Here is a 23,235-nt window from a genome sequence, read left to right as displayed (position 1 = left end):
GGACCTTTGTGGATGCTGCCTGACAGGTGTTGTGCCCTAACTCCTAGACCTTCATGGATGCTGCCTGACAGGTGTTGTGCCCTAGCTCCTGTTCCTTCATGGAAGCTGCTTGATGCTGCTTGAAAGGTATTGTGCCCTCACTCCTGTTTCTTCATGGATGCTGCCTGACAGGTATTGTACCTTAACACCTAGACTTTCATGGATGCTGCCTGACAGGTATTGTGCCTTAACTCCTAGACCTTTGTGGATCCTGCCTTACAGGTGTTGTGCCCTAACTCCTGTTCCTTCATGGATGCTGCCTGACAGGTATTGTGCCTTAACTCCTAGACCTTTGTGGATGCTGCCTGACAGGTATTGTGCCCTAACGCCTAGACCTTTGTGGATGCTGCCTGACAGGTATTGTGCCCTAACTCCTGTTCCTTTGTAGATGTTCCATGACAAGTATTGTGCCCTCACTCCTGTTTCTTCATGGATGCTGCCTGACAGTTATTGTACCCTAACACCTAGACTTTCATGGATGCTGCCTGACAGGTATTGTGCCCTAACACCTAGACCTTCATGGATGCTGCCTGACAGGTATTGTGCCCTAACACCTAGACCTTCATGGATGCTGCCTGACAGGTATTGTGCCCTAACTCCTGGACCTTTGTGGATGCTGCCTGGCAGGTATTATGCCCTCACTCCTGTTCCTTCATGGATGTTGCCTGACAGGTATTTTTTCCCTAACTCCTGTTCCTTCATGGATGTTGCCTGACAGGTATTGTGTCCTCTTGTCTTACACCTGTTCCTTCGTAGATGTGGCTTGACAGGTATTGTGACTTATTTCCTGTTCCTTCAAAGATGCTGCTTAACAGGTACCATGCCCTAACTCCTGTTCCCTCATGGATGTTGTCTGACAGGTATTCTGCCCTAACTCCTGTTCCTTCATGGATGCTGCCTGACAGGTATTGTACCCTAACTCCTAGGCATTCATGGATGTTGCCTGACAGGTATTGTGCCCTAACGTTTGTTCCTTCATGGATGAAGCTTGACAAGTATTGTGATTGATCTCCTGCTCCTTCACAGACGCTGCTTAACAGGTACTGTGCCCTAACTCCTGTTCCTTCATGGCAGACTTAGCAACTCTACAATCTCTGTGCTTGGGGCATGCATGTGGATTTCTGAGCATGTGTGTCCTCCTGACAATGGTTCACCACCAATGCAGGATGGAGCTAGTCAGAATCATACACTGCATATTGCAGTGTGTGTAGACTGCTTCCTTCCCCTTGGGATGGGTGCCCAGGCATCAGGCACTAGACTCATCCCCCCATGTGGACCCTGCCAGCGCCAGTTCCACTAACAGAACACGTGTCATCTGGGGCACAGTAAGGGCTATCCCTATGCATCAGGCAGCTGCAGTTCAGATCTATTGTCATAATAAGTACATAAGTTTTGCTTCTGTCTTTATTTCTCACTACAGACTAAAACTTCTGTTCTACTCTGTGATTATGTACTCTGAGCTGTTATTTGATGACATTCAGCTATGTTTTATGCCCCTCCTTCCATGTTGTTTTCTGCCTGCATTATTACGTAATATCTTCTTCTGTTAATTCTTTCTCATTATTGAAGGCATTGGATCAAAGTTAGTGCCTTGGCTCTTTGATATTGCTTCATAACAAAATTAATTGATGCACTTAGAATTCATTCTTTTTATTTTTCTCTATTATATATATATATATATATATATATATATATATATATATATATAAATACCATATTTTCTATTTATAATAATTCCATTTTCTTTGCTGTAGATTTTGACTGATCCTCTTAATTGTAATGGTTCGTAAAGAACTTCCCTGGAAGACAGCCAAGTTTTATGTCAGCACAACTAATTAAAGAAAATGAAACGAATACATACAAAACTACAGCTCAGAAATTGACATTTCACCATCCAATACTGAGTTTTTATTAATGAAGTCAAATTTCTTGCAAGGAATTTATAACATATTGTTTGAAAAACATATTCTAGGAGCTACCATACAAATATTAATGATATGTATTTGAACATGTTATGCATTTAGTTAATTCCTTGGTTTTCGACAAGGCAGAAGTGCCATAAAAATGTAATTCCCACTGCCTGTTGAACCTTCTGAAATATACCTTTGAAGAAAATAAAAGCTAAAAAACTATTTTCTCCTAGTAAACAAGATACATTTGTTACACTGTTGTTCATGATTTCCTGCTTATTTTTACTGGCATTCAGTCTAAATGTGTTTTCTGTGTAATAACCAAAACATGTAGACATTTGGATTGCTGGTCCAGTTCTGCAGCTGGTTTATGAAATGGCGCAACCTCCTTTTTCTTTAAATGGGTTTTTGTCCTCAGGAATGCCTTTCACAAAAGGGTCATCACCTGATCTTTCTTCAATGTAGTCTTTGATTTCTTCAGCGCATTTGGAGACCTAGAACAAAACATGTAACTTTTAGGTTACAGGATTTGGTTAAACAAACAACACTATAGTTTTTTTATAGCTATCTGATAGTATGATACCTGCTTACCAGAAATACAAATGTTCATTTTCCTTGTACATACACACACACATATAATATATATATATATATATATATATATATATATATATATATATATATATATATATATATATATATATAGATATATATATATGCATGTGTGTGTCTCTCTCTCGATATATATATATATATATAGATATATATATATATATATATATATACTTATTATTCTCACTCCAGGGTCGCACTGCAGTGAGGCAGGGGCTATAGTCTATTTTCAACCAAATGTGCTTTCAGTCAAATGTGCTTTCAGTGATGTAGGTTGCCTGAAATCATTTTCGACCAAGTGTAATTTGACCAAATACAGTAGATCCATATATATATATACATACATATATATATATATATATATATATATATATATATATATATATATATATATATATATATATATATATATATATATATACATACACACACACACACACACACACACACACACACACACATGCATTCCTTATTGATTATTTGTAGTAGAAACTATGTTTGGTTCTTTTGCAGGGAACTTAAAAAAGAAATCTCTTTACATAAAGCACAAGACTATTGTAGCATTGCAGACAAAAGAAGCCATTTATTTATTGTCTTGGTATAACTGAACATATGACCTTGGTTGGCTTTTGACAGTCCACCTGGCATAAATGCAACAATAGCTGAAACAAATTAGTGTATGGTTTGTAGTGATACAGAAACTGTGTAGTGCTTGTGTGTTTCTTAGTAATGTGCAGGTTGTTGTCACTTCATAAGTTGTGTGGCAGGGAAATGAATCAAATGCAAAATGATGCAATTCACATATGTTAGCACAGGGGTTATACAGTATGTTAGCATACTGGGATATAAGGGAAAAACACTTGGAAAAATATCAGAGGAGTAACAGCTACTGTAGATATTCAGTACCTAAACAAGCATATCCAACAAATGGAACATCCACGGAGGTTCCTCACTAAAAGAATACAGGGCATCAGTAATATGTCCTATGCAGATTGCCTGAAGGCCCCATCTCTGTATTCTGTCTCCTACAGGCTTTTGAGGGGAGATCTATGCCTGGCATACTGGGCATTGTCAGACCCCACTCTGATGGACCTCCTGCATATCTACAAAACAAACAGTACCAGAATTACCCATTCTAAAGACTTAAACTTGCCTGTGAAATAAATAGGATCTGCAGGAGAGATAGGTATGTATTCCAAAGGCTATCCCATCTATGGAACAGACTCCCAATCCATGTGAAGCAGAGTTCCTTCCTTATCAAATTCAAGTACAACTTGGACAATTGGATGGGAAACCAGAATTTCATCCCTGGTTTGGCACCTATGTCTCTGATGCATACAGGTAACCTGTAAATGGTTCATCTCCCAGGCCCATACTTACACTTATCAAGGGTATCAGAACTCATCAGAGATTTGGGATGCATGGCTAGGCTTAAAAAGGCCCTTGTGGTCATTAGCCTAGTAAAAACCTATGAACCTATGAACCAGAGCTGCAGTACTTTGTATTGAGTAGCATAATCTTACACTAACCACCCACTGCATTTACCAGGTTTCACATCCCTACAGACTTAGGGCTTGTAAGTGATGTTAGCAATTCCTGACTTGCCATGCCCACACTTATGACAGCATGCTGAATTTCAGGGAATGCGTGGTCTTTCTCTACCCTGGATACCTGGGTATGTGTAGCTGGTAATATTCCTGTTGCAGGAACCTTACGACATACAACTGGGAATACAATGGATATTTCCTTGGCTTGCACCTCACTAATGTTTAATACATTCACTGATGCTATGCTGATACTTGTTATCAATACATGTGGTTCCCCAGGACTCAACAGGAAAGAAAGGCAGCACTACAGGTGACTTTTGTAACATCTGCCACCATCCTAATGACCTTGCTGTGTATCACAGGCTATGTGGCTATAAAGCTCCCCTTGTCTCACTTTCCCAGAGATATACTAACAGGAAAGGCTACCTTTCCCTCAACTGCCTGATAGCTTGCAATACACAGGAGATATTTCTAGTGTGTGTGTATCTGGGGGGCACATGTCATTATGACCGGAGTTTAGGAGTGGGATTGCTGGAAGTTGGGATGATGTTAACAATCATATACTCATGTAACATGGATAGAGAGCCACTGCATGCCTCTCTTCTGTTGTTACCTGGCTGCTGAGAGGGTGCAGTCCTTGAAGACTCTTGTGGCATGGATGCTATTCTACCTTGTAACCCTGACCTGCTGTCTTTGCTGGTGAAATTTTGCTCCAGCACATCTTTTATGGCAGGGGTGGTGTTCTACTATATGACCTGGACCCAGATGAGGGTAGCTGGTGAAGGGTAGCAAGTTTTGGAGACAGGTAGTCATCACTGTGAGGAGTAGCAGGGCTTCTGGCAGCCCCAGGTGTATCCATCCCCTGCCTGTTGCCAGCCATGATGCTGCTGATAATTCTAATGAGGCTGGTACTCACTGCAGTATTGTGTCTGTTTTCCATTTCCTCATGTAACTGGGCATCATCATCATCATCACAAAGGCCATGTAATACACCTAACAGCTCATTAAGAACTTTGTAGCAGTAGAGTGTCCCTGGATCACACTGTTGCACATCTACTGATTAATGGCCAACGATGCCCACATATCAGAAGACAATTATGATGTTTGATGGCATCAGATATCCATACGCTGCTGGCTTACAGTGGGGGTATACCCACTGAGAAAAGAGTGTACACCTCTGAAGATGGTGTTTCAGGTACAGCTGCAGCAGTTATTGTGCCAGTAAGGGTTGGATTGATTGCTCAAAAGTGTGCTATGTGTGGAGGTATGCTAGCTGGTGTGAGTGGTTAAAAGAGTGCAATGTGTGTGACTGTGTGTGCACGCATGTGCACGCGTGTGTGTGTGTTTGAGTGTGCTGTTTGTGTTTGAATGACTGGCTGACAGTAGATCATTGGGCTTTGCCTTGTGGAGTGAGAGGTTGAAGGGGTGTAGTGGGTATGTGCAGGTAAGGGTTATAATGTGTGAGGTCTGAAATGTGCGTTGTGACTTGTGTCTGAGTGACTGAGAGCAATTAGTATGTTTGTATAGGTGGGATTATGGTGTGCATTTGAAAGTATATTATCTGTGTTGAGAATTTAGCGCTTTCAGTATATATCAGTAGTATTTGGTGAGGTTATGTGAAAATTTTGATTGGAGTGTGCTATAAAGACAGTTTGTACAAATGAGTGTCCCATGCAACACTTAGCCCAAGTTTAGTGAAATCTCAGAGCTAGTCCTACAGCTTTTGGTAGTATTGGGAGGGTTTGCCCCACTTTTGAAGTGTGTTTTGTGTAGCTAGACAGTGGTGGGTGTGAGAAGTTTAGCATATCTGTGCATTTGTGTGCTTTTTGGTGTGTGTAATTCATGTATTTATATCACTTATCACATTGATTTGCAGGCTAGCAGACACTGTTGCATGTATCTGTGTGTGTGTGTGTGTGTGTGTGTGTGTGTGTGTGTGTGTGTGTGTGTGTGTGTGTGTGTGTGTGTGTTATGAGATGTTCATATAACAGTCCACAACCAATATGACAAATGACAACAGCATATTTCTAACATGAGGAAGACATCAAATATTCTGGAGAATAAAGACAAGTGTCATTTCAGGTAAAAATGCCAGATTGTACAGACAAATATTTATATATATCCTAGTGCCAACAGTTTTATAACTCCAGTAATCAACTAACACATGAGTTTTCGTGAATGATTTCCAAAGCATTGCATGTCTGTTTACCCCACATATGAACTAGAGAAGTATTCTGTCCAAATCTATGTCCAAAATAGCATTCCAGTCTTCAAATAAAGCTATGCTGCTGCAGTGAAAACTTTGGAGACATTTTGAAATATTGCACAGAAAGAGTTTATAACTTTTGGAAGTGGCACAAACTGAAGCAATTAAAGTATTATTGTTGCTATCAACCAATAATATCCTTCTTGACAGTGGAGATCCCTTTGTAAGTATGCAAACATTCAGTATTTTGATTAGTTATTTTAATGAAAATAACTGTTCAAATTTCATGTGACATACGTAGCATATACAGTGGTGGACCTGTCACTCACATAGATGGGGGAGCTAGCAGTGACTGGATAATTTATGAATAGCAGAGCACCAATGAAGGATCTGGCTGGTGCCATCACATGTGCGGTCTGTTTTGTTCTACTCTTACCATTTCCATTCTATAAGTGCTGAGCAAAAGCTGCTTTCTTGCAAACTGTAGCTGCCCCTTTATCTTTATTTCATCCTAGGCTGGTACAAAAAACTATACGTTTATTACCTGGTGGTGAGGTACTCTATGTTTCCCTAGTTTGGAACAGCCACATGAACCTTCCAGTGGGACCCTGCAAACCTGTGAGCCAAATGCAGTTATATGCAGTATAATTCATCCCATGTTGAACTTCAATCTGGCTTGCAAAGTGGTTATACTTAAACTTATCTATGTGCTTAAACTGGAACTACAGGCTTAAATATCTAACTGCAGCACAGCACTGCAGATTAAAGCTAGACTAAAATGTGATCTGAAAATAAAACTGAATATTGTGCTTTCTATCTTACTTATGTAAAACAGTTCTGCAGTTCTAATTAACTGCACAGGAGGGACATCATCCGTATATCACACACTGGTTGCTGTGGTTTGTATGTATGTCCTTTCCTAAGGGCTAAGAAAATAACTCTTTCCTCCAGTTGTTAGTACATGCATAAGTAACAGGGTTTCTCTCTCCTTCTTCCGCACCACCAACCCCAGATAGATAATTTGTCTCCGTTTGGTATTTGCAGCTCACGTTTACTGATTTTATTTATATAAACGTAAGATGTTTTTTTTCCTTCTGCTGCTCATATACTCCAAAGGTGATTAGTTATCTGTTCCTTCTGCACATTACACCTTGTACCCCGCCACTTGTTTAGTGCTTTTGCCCTCATTTTCCTACTGAAAAATAATCTTTTCTTTTAAGTTTCTGCACACACCTAATTTTCTGGTGACCAAAAGATTGTAATGCAATATTGATCTTCAAAAACTGTGTTGTCCCTGCAAATATATCAATCATTTCCAAAGACTGTCCTCTGTAGCTATAACAATTTTAAATGTACAAGCCTATTTCTGAGCAAGTTTTGCACAAGTCTATCCACCGGATTTACTAAACTTCTGTGCAGGACTAATCTAGTCCTGCATGGAAGCGGCAGTTTAAGAGGAGGACAGCAGCGTGCCATGCATATTAATGAAGGCGCGCTGCCTGAACTCCTAATGCTACATGGAGCATGGATGAGTGTAGGGGCGCGTCTGAGAGCAGAGCTCTCAGAATAAACACGCCCCTGCAAAATAGAACAGAAGAATGTGTAAATAAATGAGTGAGACTGCTCATAAGTGTACACATATCCCCACCAACAGTCCCCATGTGTTCAACAGCAACAGTACATTCAAAGAAAATGAAGAAATCCTTTTATTTATTGTTTTAAAACCCTGAGTACAGTTAACCATAGGTGCGTGGGTCTGCCCATCGCCTAGCTACGGTTAAAGCATCTGAAAAGGCTGAAGAGGATAATAAGGAATATATATGCAAATGAAGCAGCACAGCAATAGTGGAGTGGTTAGAGCATCTGCCTAATAAACAGGCATTCCCAGATTAAGTCCCACTGCAGCACAAATCATTTTCCACAGGAAAACTGTATGTAAACATAATTTTACATTGTTTTGCCGTATAACCTACAGAATAACAATTAAATGTGCACTGAAGTACTGCATGAAATGCACATGTGAAGTGTTAGTGTCATAATGAACAAGGCACATGTATGCAGGTCTAAGCACAAATAAGCAGCGGTAAGCGTGTCCAAGTGTGCTTGTGCGGGAGTAAGCATTGCCTACACAGAGTAAGCAAAGAAGAAGCTAAGGAGATTAGCAGTACTTATTGTTGCATAAACCCACTTACAACTGCTGTAAAGTGCCTTAATCACACTGGATCCAATGGGCCAAGTTCTGCCCAGCAACAAAATAAACTGCCTTGGCAAGGCTCATACCCAGGACCCTGTACACTATAGGCACAGTAGTTAACCACTAAGCCATCATAGCAATAGACAAGCAAGATTAAGGCCATACATCTCATATACCCACATGGATTTATATATATGTATATATATATATATATATATATATATATATATATATATATATATATATATATATATATATATATATATATATATATATATATATATATATATATATATATATATATATATATATATATATATATATATATATATATATATATATATATATATATATATATATATATATATATATATATATATATATATATATATACGTATATATATATATATATATATATATATATATATATATATATACACAGCAATATGTGTGTGTGTGTATGTATATATATATATATATATATATATATATATATATATATATACATATATATATATATACATATATATATATATACATATATATATATATATATATATATATATATATATATATATATATATATATATATATATATATATATATATATGTATGTATATATATATATATATATATATATATATATATATATATATATATATATATATATATATATATGTGTGTGTGTGTGTGTGTGTGTGTGTGTGCGTAGATCTACACAGATATACAGCTATGATAGGAAGCAGCACACAAGAATGACATATGTTCACAGGCTATGCCAATGGAAGTGAGGGGCCCAAGCAAGAAACATGCAACTCGTAGCATGACCTCCCCCCCAGCCGGACAGAGGAAACATACACATAAACTCACAAACAATGTAAATAGTCCACTGCTCCCCAGACCACAGGCAGGATACAACCAGGGGGAGGGGTACAGAGTGCACCCATGAAATCTAATCTTGGAACACAGACAGGAGTGTCCCTTGCGGGATGCCCCAAAAATTGACATATAACCAAAGGAAGCCAATGCAATGACCATTCTGGCTGGGGTGTGTACATACCCAGAATACAAGGGTGGGAAAGCCTGATGACTCATGGGTTGAGACAACGTATGACATGGGTCCCATGAAGTGGAGAGTGGGCAGTGTGTAGTGGTGTGTTCAGACCCGACCTGCACCCAGAGTAAGGATGGGTGCTGTAGAGGAGGTGCGGGTGGGGGAACTATGGGTAGCTAGTTATGGGTCTAGGTGTGCAGGTGTTGGCTGATGTGGGTCTATATGGACAGCCCCAGGGATGTGAGCAAAAGTGTTCATTGGGCAGATTCATCGTCCAACGAGCAGTCACACCCACTATGAGTCCCACTGCAGCAAAGTCTAATATACATGGCAAAGAACAGAACAACCAGATGTAGATGTATATATGTATAGTAATGTGTGTGCGTATATCTACCCATAGCTACATGGAGATATACCTCTCCCTCTCTGTAGTACAAATGTATACATACAGAGACAGTATACATGTACATACCCACATAAAGATTTATACATATGCAGACACCCAGACACCCATATGTTGTTAGATATATATAGACAACAATATATAAATATATACATTACATATATATCTACATTACTATATACAGATATATATATATATATATATATATATATATATATATATATATATATATATATATATATATACATGTGTGTGTAAATATACACATATAAATAGCTAGGATATGATACAGCAGTCATGAATTACATATGTTCACAGGCCATGCAAATGATTGTGAGGGGTCCAATCAACAAACGTGTAACACGTAGCAGCAACCACCCCCACCTAGACAGGTGAAACATACAAACACACAATACAAGTAAACACACCACTGCTTCCCAGACCACAGGCAGGATACTATCAGTGGGAGAGACCTGCCAAGTCTAATCTTGTAACAAAGACATCAATGTCCCTTGTGGGACACCCCAAAAATTAATGATCATCAGAGTCAGTCCCTGTAATGATTCCTCCAACCAGGCTGTATACGTACACGGACCAGTGGGTTGTGCAAGCCTGATGACCCATGAGTCAACACAACATACGACATGGGTCCTGACAAGTGGAGAGTGGGCAGTGTGTAGTGGTGTGGTTAGACCCCACCTGCATCCACAGTAAGGATGAGTGCTGTAGAGGAGGGGCCGGTGGGGGAACTATGGGTATGCAATTATGGGCCTAGGCATGCAGGTGTTGGCTGGCGCAGTTGTATTAGGACCACCCCGGGGATGTAAGTAATATTGCGAATTGGGCAGAGCTTATGCCCATACCTCTCAACCCCTAAAAGCAAAACCACTGGACAGAACCTAAAGGGGAACAAATAGGGACAGAAAGCACATATTCACTTACAACCTTAGAAAGCTGATAGAATAATAGGTTATGCATTAGCATGACTCAGCTGAATGATGTGGGGTCCTAAACCCAATTACTTGTCTGTATTTAATGGTGTAAGTTCCTGGGTATTTGCCAGACAGGTGCAGATTGTAAGAGGAACACACCAATAGTATGAAGCAAGCACTGGACAGGCCGCGGATTCTGTACAGTCAACAGGCATGCTTACGCCTAATGGGCAGCCATTCCCGATATGGGTCCCACCGCAGCACAGTCCAGTTTACATGGCTAAGTACGGTATAACCATATGTGTTGTTACATAACCCACTACACAACACCTACAAACACATGGTTGCAACACCCCACTGTAGGCATGTCAGCCGATGTAATAGGCATCACAAAGTATTATTGTAGTCCTCACCCCCACCCATGGGTGTGAGTGCCTGATGCAAACACCAAATGCAATGCATATGCACAGCTGTTGTTGTAGACAACATGACCAGCTGTGGACCTTCCCTGCAGCCATCCTGCACATCCCTGGATAATTCCCCTACTAACACCCCCCTTTGTGCCCCATGCACGCAGCGTACCTATCAGCCCCTGTGCCATTTCTATTAATGTCTACGGGTACACATAGATGACACCCTCTTCCCCCACTATATTACCAGTATCTGGAACCCCAACCCACATGTAGTATCACAGCTGTCCCACAGGACACATGTAACTAACACATGAAGGAACACCACAAGCACACCTGGAGCAGCACAGGCTCACCACCTTGCAAACCCCCCCACCTCACACTCTGTACCACTACATCAACTAGTGATACTGACACCTCTTGTCCTGACTCACAAACAAATCCCAACTTCTGACATACCTTCCCTATTGCTCCCCATCCAATTATACCTACAGGCTACTATACAGTTACAATGTCACCCCCACTACCTACCTGCCTTCTCTCTAGCTATTCGCCTCTACTGTACCACACAGGTATGGAATAACTACACCTACCCCGAATACCTGCATGTAACCTACCCAGACCAGTGAAACTGGAATCCTACCTCACCTTAAACCGACCTTTATCAACAGTTATACCTGACATGTAAACCTGACCTAAGCATGGCTAATACTGACAGTTCAATGTAAACTAAGCATGATTAATGGGGGACGTAACTATGATATGTCTGTTACCCTCTATGAATGTGAACACCCCAGTATTAATTGGGATACGTAACTGGGGTCAATGTTGAGCTCTACACTCCGGGCCACTGCTGACAATGGACAAGCACACAGTCTGACTGTCCCGGTTGACAAATGTGAACAAAATGCATGATGTTGCGCGTGTGTATGCGGGAGCAAGCGGGTATAAGACACCTCAACCAAAGGTTAGTAATGCTGTGCTTTGCGCAAACAAGCGCATATCTGCCTACAAATGTTCTACAGTGCCATAGTCACCCTGTAGCCAACAGCTGTTGTTGTGACCATTAACAAAATAATCTGCACTGCCAGGTTGCAAACCCCTGACCCTACACATTATAGATGACGTGAGTTGCACTAAACCATGGCGGATAAACATTCAGCTGCTGTGATCACAAACACGTCATCCAGCGCAGGCATCCAACAGCATAGGAAATGTATATAATTATGTAGATGTATGTGTGTGTGTCTGTACATATATAATATATATCTATATATATATATATATATATATATATATATATATATATATATATATGAAGAATGAACGTTGTGACAATAAAGCATACAAAAAGAATGAGAAGGAAAACAACAGCAACACCTGTATTATTTAGTGCTGTCATCTTATGTCATATCAAGCTGGGCAGGGGTGAGCAAATTATTGCTTCTCAAACCACAGGCAGGATACTACCAGTGGGAGTACCATTGCCCACCTGCTAAGTCTACCTTACAAAGAATTACAGGGTAGTCCCCGGTGGGACTACCCAAAAAGTGCGGGTTGTTTGGACATCTGACCAGTACACAAGCCAGGGCAGGTATGTTCAAGGACTAATAGGTTTGGAGAGCCTAATGACACATGGGTGGAGACAACATACGGGTAGAGTCCCTAACACTGGGGAGAGGGCAATGTGTGGAGGTGTGTTATGGCTGGGATAGCAATTGGGGAATGGATGGTTTGTGTGTATGTGGAACTCGGGTGGGGTGGAGGAACCATGGGTATGAAATATGGATCCAGGCATGTCAGGGTTGGATGGCCCGGTTCTAATTGGACCACCTCATGGAGGTCAGCGAGTTTGTTATACATATACACACATACACACATACATACATCTATATGTAGAAGTACATTCCCTGTACCACATTCATTCCTTTTGCAGACATAAATAACATGAAAGTGCCCCTACAAACCTCAACAGCAGATAGAATAATAGGTTGTGCATAAAAATATATGTAATAGGTTCATAGGTAGGTAGTAGGCTATCTGCCGAAGGGCATTTATAAGCCTAAGCAAGGTGTGTTGGCTCACGCCTCCCCATTGATCAATTTACTGGCCTCTGTCAAGCAGAGCTATTGAATTGATCCCAGTATGTCCCAATATTTGATCCCCCCACCCCGAATTATATTAGGCTTTGGCTAGACTTCTTACATTAAGAGGTTGAGAGGTATGATTCTCATGTATGTTTAGTTGTGTTGTTTGGCCTCTAAGGCTCAAGTCATGACTGAATGGAGTCCTGCCTCATTGTAACAGTCTACATACTAAGTTAACAGATGCTAAATAAACATTTATTCATAGTCCAGTGCAGAAAAGACAGTGAACCCCTTCTCTGCACTGTGGATTATATATCCCGACTCAATTTCATGCCAAATGCATGGCCTTTGTAACAGTGCAGGCCTTACTTAGCTACAGCTCCTCGTGGTCCTGCAGAGTGGTGCTAGCAGCAGAGAACTGAGAAAAGTGACTACTTTCCAGATCTAAGTATTTTTTTGCTGTTTTTACCTGAGAGACCTTCTTTTTCTTACTTTGAACAAGTTTAAACTGCTTTATTACCTGTTTTTTGCATTGTACATTATCTGCACTTAAGTTACATTTGGTCGAAAGTTTGCTTATTAAATTTAACTGTTGAAGCTACCCACTAAAGTGCGCTAGCCTGTGTAAGTGATTTATTACTGTTTTTCCTGCATTTCTGTGTACTTTTTAACCAAAAAAAAAAAACCCCAAAAAAATATCCTTGTTTTCCCGCCTTTTCTCAACTAGTTTAGACCAGTATACAGGCTTTGCTGTATTCTGGACTGTGGTGTAGTTCCTGTGTTGTCCATTGCCTTACTTGAATAGAAGGAAATTTATTTGCTCACCAGTGGGAGTGGGGAGCTTTGAGCAGTCTATCTGTTCCTGAAGGAGTGACCTTAGCACAAGAGCTTGTAGTAATTGGCCGTTTTGGACAATTCCAGCTCTTTTGAAGTTCCCTGTTTAAAATCCTCCTCTGAGCATTTTTTCTGGCTATACTACTCAGCTACAGCTCCTTGTGGTCCTGCAGAGTGGTGCTAGCAGCAGAGAACTGAGAAAAGCGACTACTTTCCTGATCTAAGTATTTTTTTGCTGTTTTTACCTGAGAGACCTTCATTTTCTTACTTTGAACAAGTTTAAACTGCTTTATTACCTGTTTTTTTGCATTATTCATTATCTGCACTTAAGTTACATTTGGTCAAAAGTTTGCTTGTTAAATTTAACTGTTGAGGCTAGCCACTAAAGTGCGCTAGCCTGTGTAAGTGATTTATTACTGTTTTTCCTGCATTTCTGTGTACTTTTTAACCTAAAAAACAAAAAAAAAAAAAAAAAATCCTTGTTTTCCTGCATTTTCTCGACTAGTTTAGACCAATATACAGGCTTTGCTGTATTCTGGACTGTGGTGTAGTTCCTGTGTTGTCCATTGCCTTACTTGGATGGAAGGAAGTTTCTTTGCTCACCAGTGGGAGTGGGGAGCCTTGAGCAGCCTATCTGTCCCTGAAGGAGTGACCTCAGCACAAAAGCTTGTAGTAATTGGTCATTTTGGACCATTTCCAGCTCTTTTGAAGTTCCCTGTTTAAAATCTGCCTCTGAGCATTTTTTCTGGCTATACTACTCAGCTACAGCTCCTCGTGGTCCTGCAGAGTGGTGCTAGCAGCAGAGAACTGAGAAAAGTGACTACTTTCCTGATCTAAGTATTTTTTGCTATTTTTACCTGAGAGACCTTCTTTTTCTTACTTTGAACAAGTTTAAACTGCTTTATTACCTGTTTTTTGCATTGTACATTATCTGCACTTAAGTTACATTTGGTCGAAAGTTTGCTTGTTAAATTTAACTGTTGAGGCTACCCACTAAAGTGCGCTAGCCTGTGTAAGTGATTTATTACTGTTTTTCCTGCATTTCTGTGTACTTTTTAACCTAAAAAACAAAAAAAACCCAAAAAAAATCCTTGTTTTCCCGCCTTTTCTCAACTAGTTTAGACCAGTATACAGGCTTTGATGTATTCTGGACTGTGGTGTAGTTCCTGTGTTGTCCATTGCCTTACTTGGATAGAAGGAAATTTATTTGCTCACCAGTGGGAGTGGGAGTGACCTCAGCACAAGAGCTTGTAGTAATTGGTCGTTTTGGACCATTTCCAGCTCTTTTGAAGTTCCCTGTTTAAAATCTGCCTCTGAGCATTTTTTTCTGGCTATACTACTCAGCTACAGCTCCTCGTGGTCCTGCAGAGTGGTGCTAGCAGCAGAGCACTGAGGAAAAGCGACTACTTTCCTGATCTAAGTATTTTTAGCTGTTTTTACCTGACAGACCTTCTTTTTCTTACTTTGAACAAGTTTAAACTGCTTTATTACCTGTTCTTTGCATTGTACATTATCTGCACTTAAGTTACATTTGGTCGAAAGTTTGCTTGTTAAATTTAACTGTTGAGGCTACCCACTAAAGTGTGCTAACCTGTGTAAGTGATTTATTACTATTTTTCCTGCATTTCTGTGTACATTTTAACCTAAAAAGCAAAAAAAGCAAAAAAATATCCTTGTTTTCCCGCCTTTTCTCGACTAGTTTAGACCAGTAGACAGGCTTTGCTGTATTCTGGACTGTGGTGTAGTTCCTGTGTTGTCCATTGCCTTACTTGGATAAAAGGAAGTTTCTTTGCTCACCAGTGGGAGTGGGGAGCCTTGAGCATCCTATATGTCCCTGAAGGAGTGACCTCAGCACAAGAGCTTGTAGTAGTTTTGGACCATTTCCAGCTCTTTTGAAGTGCCCTCTTTAAAATCCGCCTCTGACCGTTTTTTTCTCGCTATACTACTCAGCTCCTCGTGGTCCTGCAGAGTGGTGCTAGCAGCATAGAACTGAGAAAAGCGACTACTTTCCTGATCTAAGTATTTTTTTGCTGTTTTTACCTGAGAGACCTTCTTTTTCTTACTTTGAACAAGTTTAAACTGCTTTATTACCTGTTTTTTGCATTGTACATTATCTGCACTTAAGTTACATTTGGTCGAATGTTTGCTTGTTAAATTTAACTGTTGAGGCTACCCACTAAAGTGCGCTCACCTGTGTAAGTGATTTATTACTGTTTTTCCTGCATTTCTGTGTACTTTTTAACCTAAAAAACAAACCCCCCCCCCCAAAAAATCCGTGTTTTCCCACCTTTTCTCGACTAGTTAGACCAGTATACAGGCTTTGATGTATTCTGGACTGTGGTGTAGTTCCTGTGTTGTCCATTGCCTTACTTGGATAGAAGGAAGTTTCTTTGCTCACCAGTGGGAGTGGGGAGCCTTGAGCAGCCTATATGTCCCTGAAGGAGTGACCTCAGCACAAGAGCTTGTAGTAATTGGTTGTTTTGGACCATTTCCAGCTCTTTTGAAGTTCCCTGTTTAAAATCCGCCTCTGAGCGTTTTTTCTGGCTATGCTACTCAGCTACAGCTCCTCGTGGTCCTGCAGAGTGGTGCTAGCAGCAGAGAACTGAGAAAAGCGACTACTTTACTGATCTAAGTATTTTTTTGCTGTTTTTAACTGAGAGACCTTCTTTTTCTTACTTTGAACAAGTTTAAACTGCTTTATTACCTGTTTTTTGCATTGTACATTATCTGCACTTAAGTTAAATTTGGTCGAAAATTTGCTTGTTAAATTTAACTGTTGAGGCTACCCACTAAAGTGCGCTAGCCTGTGAAAGTGATTTATTACTGTTTTTCCTGCATTTCTGTGTACTTTTTAACCTAAAAAACAAAAAAAAAAAACCCCAAAAAATCCTTGTTTTCCCGCCTTTTCTCGACTAGTTTAGACCAGTATATAGGCTTTGCTGTATTCTGGACTGTGGTATAGTTCCTGTGTTGTCCATTGCCTTACTTGGATATAAGGAAGTTTCTTTGCTCACCAGTGGGAGTGGGGAGCCTTGAGCAGCCTATCTGTCCATGAAGGACTGACCTCAGCACAAGAGCTTGTAGTAATTGGTTGTTTTGGACAATTTCCAGCTCTTTTGAAGTTCCCTGTTTAAAATCTGCCTCTGAGCGTTTTTTCTGGCTATACTACTCAGCTACAGCTCCTCGTGGTCCTGCAGAGTGGTGCTAGCAGCAGAGAACTGAGAAAAGAGACTACTTTCCTGATCTAAGTATTTTTTTGCTGTTTTTACCTGAGAGACCTTCTTTTTCTTACTTTGAGCAAGTTTAAACTGCATTATTACCTGTTTTTTGCATTGTACATTATCTGCACTTACATTTGGTAAAAAGTTTGCTTGTTAAAATTAACTGTTGAGGCTACCCACAGAAGTGCGCTAGCCAGTGTAAGTGATTTATTACTGTTTTTCCTGTATTTCTGTGTACTTTTTAAGCTAAAAAACAAAAACAAAACAAATCCTTGTTTTCCTGCCTTTTGTCGACTAGTTTAGACCAGTATACAGGCTTTGCTGTATTCTGGACTGTGGTGCAGTTCCTGTGTTGTCCATTGCCTTACTTGGATAGAAGGAAGTTTCTTTGCTCACCAGTGGGAGTGGGGAGCCTCGAGCAGCCTATCTGTCCCTGAAGGAGTGACCTCAGCACAAGATCTTGTAGTAATTGGTCGTTTTGGACCATTTCCAGCTCTTTTGAAGTTCCCTGTTTAAAATCTGCCTCTGAGCGTTTTTTCTGGCTATACTACTCAGCTACAGCTCTTCGTGGTCCTGCAGAGTAGTGCTAGCAGCAGAGAACTGAGAAAAGCGACTAATTTCCTGATCTAAGTATTGTTTTGCTGTTTTTACCTGAGAGACCTTCTTTTTCTTACCTTGAACAAGTTTAAACTGCTTTATTACCTGTTTTTTGCATTGTACATTATCTGCACTTAAGTTACATTTGGTCAAAAGTTTGCTTGTTAAATTTAACTGTTGAGGCTACCCACTAAAGTGTGCTAGCCTGTGAAAGTGATTTATTACTGTTTTTCCTGCATTTCTGTGTACCTTTTAACCTAAAAATGAAAAATAAAAACAAAATAAATTCTTGTTTTCCTGCCTTTTCTTGACTAGTTTAGATCAGTATACAGGCTTTGCTGTATTCTGGACTGTGGTGTAGTTCCTGTGTTGTCCATTGCCTTACTTGGATAGAAGGAAGTTTCTTTGCTCACCAGTGGGAGTGGGGAGCCTTGAGCAGCCTATCTGTCCCTGAAGGAGTGACCTCAGCACAAGAGCTTGTAGTAATTGGTCGTTTTGGACTATTTCCAGCTTTTTTGAAGTTCCCTGTTTAAAAACCACCTCTGAGCATTTCTTCTGGGTATACTACTCAGCTACAGCTCCTCGTGCTCCTGCAGAGTGGTGCTAGCAGCAGAGAACTGAGAAAAGCGCATACTTTCCTGATCTAAGTATTTTTTTTGCTGTTTTTACCTGAGAGACCTGTTTTTTCTTACTTTGAACAAGTTTAAACTGCTTTATTACCTGTTTTTTGCATTGTACATTATCTGCACTTGTTACATTTGGTCAAAAGTTTGCTTGTTAAATTTAACTGTTGAGGCTACCCACTAAAGTGTGCTAGCCTGTGTAAGTGATTTATTACTGTTTTTTTGCATTTCTGTGTACTTTTTAACCTAAAAAACAACCCCCCCCCAAAAAAAGCCTTGTTTTCTCACCTTTTCTTCACTAGTTTAGACCAGTATACAGGCTTTGCTGTATTCTGGACTGTGGTGTAGTTCATGTGTTGTCCATTGCCTTACTTGGTAGAAGGAAGTTTCTTTGCTCACCAGTGGGAATGGGGAGCCTTGAGCAGCCTATCTGTCCCTGAAGGAGTGACCTAAGTACAAGAGCTTGTAGTAATTGGTCGTTTTGGACTATTTTCATCTCTTTTGAAGTTCCCTGTTTAAAATCCGTGTTTGCGTGGCTTTGCGCGATTGTGCTCATAGCGCAGCGCCGGTTAAACAGGCTTAAACTCTTCCTGCACTTCAGTTTTTCCCTTAGGAAAGCTCTACTTTCAACAAAATCAGTCTATTTGCTTTATTATAAGCCTAGCACTTGCTCCTAAAGCCTTTCTTTCAAGTGAAGCACCCCTAAACTAACGTAAGCACTACATCCATCTACAACCCATGCTAATACCCACTTCCCATCAAAGTCCTCTCTCTGACCCAGTTACACATCACCCCCTTATACTATTCTGGCATGTCGAGTGGTATATTACCGACGTCCTCTCCAGTTCAGCTGGTTAATCTGGGAATCCTGAGACAATGTTACAATTGTCTCATGTACACAGACAACCCTCTCCTCCTCCCAACAAACACAAACACATGTGAGAGATGCAACTATATAGCCAAAGTGGAGGCTGAACTCTCTCAACACAGGACTAGCAAGACCAGAAAGGAGGAGAAGGTAACCACACACACAACAAACCCAGTCTCACACAAACCAACCACAACTGTAAACCAAACACATAATAACACAAAGACATATTCGGAGGCTCTAATAAAAAACTTACCAAAACAACAGAGGCTCCCAAAGCAGACATCCAAGAAAACACCACCTCAAAACACTGCACATGCAACACATAGTACACAAAGTCAGTGTGCCAAACAATCACAGCCCCAAAGGCAAAACACCATGCCTGATACACTAGTAATAGGTGACTCTATAGTCAGACACACTGATGTCCCGCTTACCAGGCTGAACAAAGAGAGGGTAATGGTGAGCTGCCTGTCAGGAGCTAGGATCCGCCACATAACACAAGCACTCAGGTCACTCCAAAGCAAGTACAAATAAGACTCCATCATTGTCTATGCCGGCATGAATGACCTGAGACGTACCTCCTTGGACTACATGAAAAGAGACATAGAGGAGCTCTCTGATTATGTAGCCCAGGCCGGTATGACCCTGACCCTGAGCAGCATCTTGCCCTCACCAAGAATGATGCCACAATACAAAGACAAGATGATCAGCTTTAATAATTGGCTCAATTACTGGTGTCATTCTAGGGGGATCCAATGTCTGTCTGCTTGGGATGACATGCTGGACAAGCCATGCTGCTTCACAAGGGACGGCTTGCACCTGTCACCACTGGGCTTCCGGATATTGGCTAAGGCTCTTGCCACCCCCATAGTGCCTTTTTTAGGCAAGGCTCAAAAGACAAACCCACCACCTTAGAAAACAATAAAGGAAAAAAACTAAGGGTAATGCTGCTCAACGCCAGAAGTCTAAATCTCAAGATGCAGGCTCTCGAAGCACTCCTCAGTATCGAGAGCATTGATGTCTGTGCAGTAACTGAAACCTGGTTCAAGGCTCCTGAGAGCACCCCAGCCCTACCAGGTTATACCTCTTATTATGCATTTCGGCCCCACAACCTGGGCTGGACCACAAAAGGAGGGGGGGTGTCCATATTCATTAAAGACACCCACACCTCCAGGTTAGTGGCAATGCACGAAGCATCGGAGACCATCCATGTGCAACTAACTGTAGGCAAAACTGCTATACAACTTGTAGCATGCTACAGACCACCCTCTCAATCTCAGGAACTCCATTCAGCCTTCCTGAAGACACTGGAGGATATGAATGTCTCACCAAATACCATCATATTGGGAGACTTCAACTACCAAACATAGACTGGGTGCATTATTCAAGCCCCAACACCCTAGCCCAAAGGTTCCTGGAATTCATCAACTCAAATGCGATGGAACAACTAGTCACCTTCCCCACAATGGGAAATAATATACGTGACTTGATCATCACAAACATGGGGACAAAATGCTCAACACCGGAAGTATACCCCTCACTAGTGAGATCAGACCACAAACTAATAACCCAGGATATTTATATCCCACCTCCACCCCCAGCACAAAAGACCACAGTGAGAAACTTCTCAAAAGCCGATTTTCCACAGAAGCACAGTAAACTAAATTTAATTTAATTTGTACACTTTTGTATCATTACATGGGGTGGCGAAAGCCACATACACTTTGGCTAGGCTTATAAATGCCCTAGGGCAGATAGCCTAGTACTATACTATGAAACTATGAAACTATGAAATGGTTGTCATATATATCTATATCTATATATATATATATATATATATATATATATATATATATATATATATATATGTCTTTGCGACATTTCCACGATTCTGCTGGGATATAAACTTCCAACGCAAAATAAGGTGTTTTTTGTTTCTGTTGTATATTGCAGTACTATAGTATTAGAGTAATGAGAAGATAGAGGGAAGGAAAATGGGCGTGGCCAAGGATGAACACAGGATAGCAGAAGATTTCTTCAGCTCCACCAATTTCATTACATTGACAGGAATTAATTACTTAAAAAATTAATTTTTGAAGTAATTTTCTTTCTAAATATGTTTGTTTTATATAGTTCTTGAACTATATCTAAAAAAGAAAGGAAATCTTAATAATATTCCTGTCAGAAATTACTTTGGAAATTTTCCTTTCAGTTTATCAGTCTGAAATGAGTTCCAGTAAGACAAATTCTCAAGACTCCAGCATCAAGAAAGAACTTCAGTCTCTGATAATTATAGTCCAGCAACTTACTGCTAAGATAGATAAAATGGATACTAAAATAGACACTTTCATAGAAAAAACTACAAAACAAATAGACTTGTTACATATGGACCTGCAACAACAGAAGAGCCAGATGACAAGCATAGAAGAAGCTGTGAATGACATGGAAAATAGAATACAAGAAGAGGAAATCAACATTGAGTTTCTGCTGAAACAAAATACACATTTACAAACAAAGCTGGATGACCTGGAAAATAGATCTAGGCGCAATAACATTAGGATTTTTGGACTGCCAGAAAATATTGAAGGTAACAATATTACTTCTTTTTTAACAACATGGCTCCCTAAAACTTTAGATTTACCAGAAGCATTCTCTTTTGGTATCGAGAGACCACAAAGATCTATAGCTAATACTAACACTAACAAAACTATCCTAGATCAGTTATAGTTAGATTTCTATCATCTTTTGATAAAGAGATGGTTCTTAAATCTGCTTGGGCTAAAGCTCCTGTTAAGATTAATGAAACAACTGTGCATTTTGACAATGACTATTCTTCCATGGTATTAGCTAAAATAAAAGTTTTTCTGCCACTAATAAGGGAGCTTAAAAAAGCACAGTTTAAAACATACCTTGTTTCCTGCCAAGCTTAAAATCTTCCTTCCTGATGGTCCTAAAATTTTCGATGACTTAGACTCTGCTTTACTGTTTATCAAAAAAAATAAGAGTTTGGAAAAAATAGAAGAAATGGAATGGGCTAGTCCTTCGTTAAAGAGACTGGCAACTGAAACTTCGTGGAAGACTTCAGAGAAGAAGAAGAGACTAAAAAACAAATGATTTGTACTATGTTTTTTTTTCTCTCTCATCATTTTATTTTATTATTAATCTTTTTAAATATAGTTCCTGCATTTCCAAGAAACAACAAATATTTTGAAAAAGATTTAATCAAAGTTATTCTCTGTGTGCAAAGAAATGTTTTGTTTCATAACTAGTCAAAATATCTGAGATTTAATGGCAAGCTGTGATTTAACTTGTTTCTCTTTCTGAAGAGGAAAAATAAGGTCAGTAATTTGATACATTTTTTCCTTTAAAAGTTTATATGTTCTTCAAATGCTATTCCTAATTATACTTTCTTGATTACACTGCTTATGCTTGTTTGTAAATAATCTGTCATGCTTTAACTAATAATAATTAGAACTAAATAATAGTAAATAATGTTTTATTTTTAACTCTATTAATATAAACAGTAAGTAACATTCTATTGTATATACTTCTTATAGCTTTCTCTTACATTTTTTTTATTTCTGCCTTACACCCTTTTACTTTCTACTCTCTTTTCTTTTCTTTATTAATATATAGAAATGCTTTTGATCATATAGACACAGTAAATAATAAGATTTGCATAGGAGTTGAGTTGG

General features: G+C 39.7%; 1 protein-coding gene across 3 annotated transcripts in view; it reads right to left on the bottom strand.

Annotated features, from left to right (window-relative positions):
• Positions 1-1,924: 1,924 nt before the first annotated feature.
• GNGT1 (G protein subunit gamma transducin 1) overlaps positions 1,925-23,235 on the bottom strand; it is a 325,524-nt gene continuing 304,213 nt past the window's right edge. For all 3 annotated transcript variants that reach the window (XM_044067649.1, XM_044067651.1, XM_044067650.1), the window contains one exon: positions 1,925-2,443. In XM_044067649.1, coding sequence (XP_043923584.1) covers positions 2,318-2,443 — 126 coding nt within the window. In that variant the 3' untranslated portion in view covers positions 1,925-2,317. The remainder of the gene's footprint in view (positions 2,444-23,235) is intronic.

The sequence above is a fragment of the Protopterus annectens genome, chromosome 3.part1 (assembly GCF_019279795.1).
Source record: "Protopterus annectens isolate FY-2018-M chromosome 3.part1, PAN1.0, whole genome shotgun sequence".
Lineage (NCBI taxonomy): Eukaryota > Metazoa > Chordata > Ceratodontiformes > Protopteridae > Protopterus > Protopterus annectens.
The sequence above is the reverse complement of the archived record's forward strand: the minus strand, read 5'-3'. Positions and strand labels throughout refer to the sequence as shown.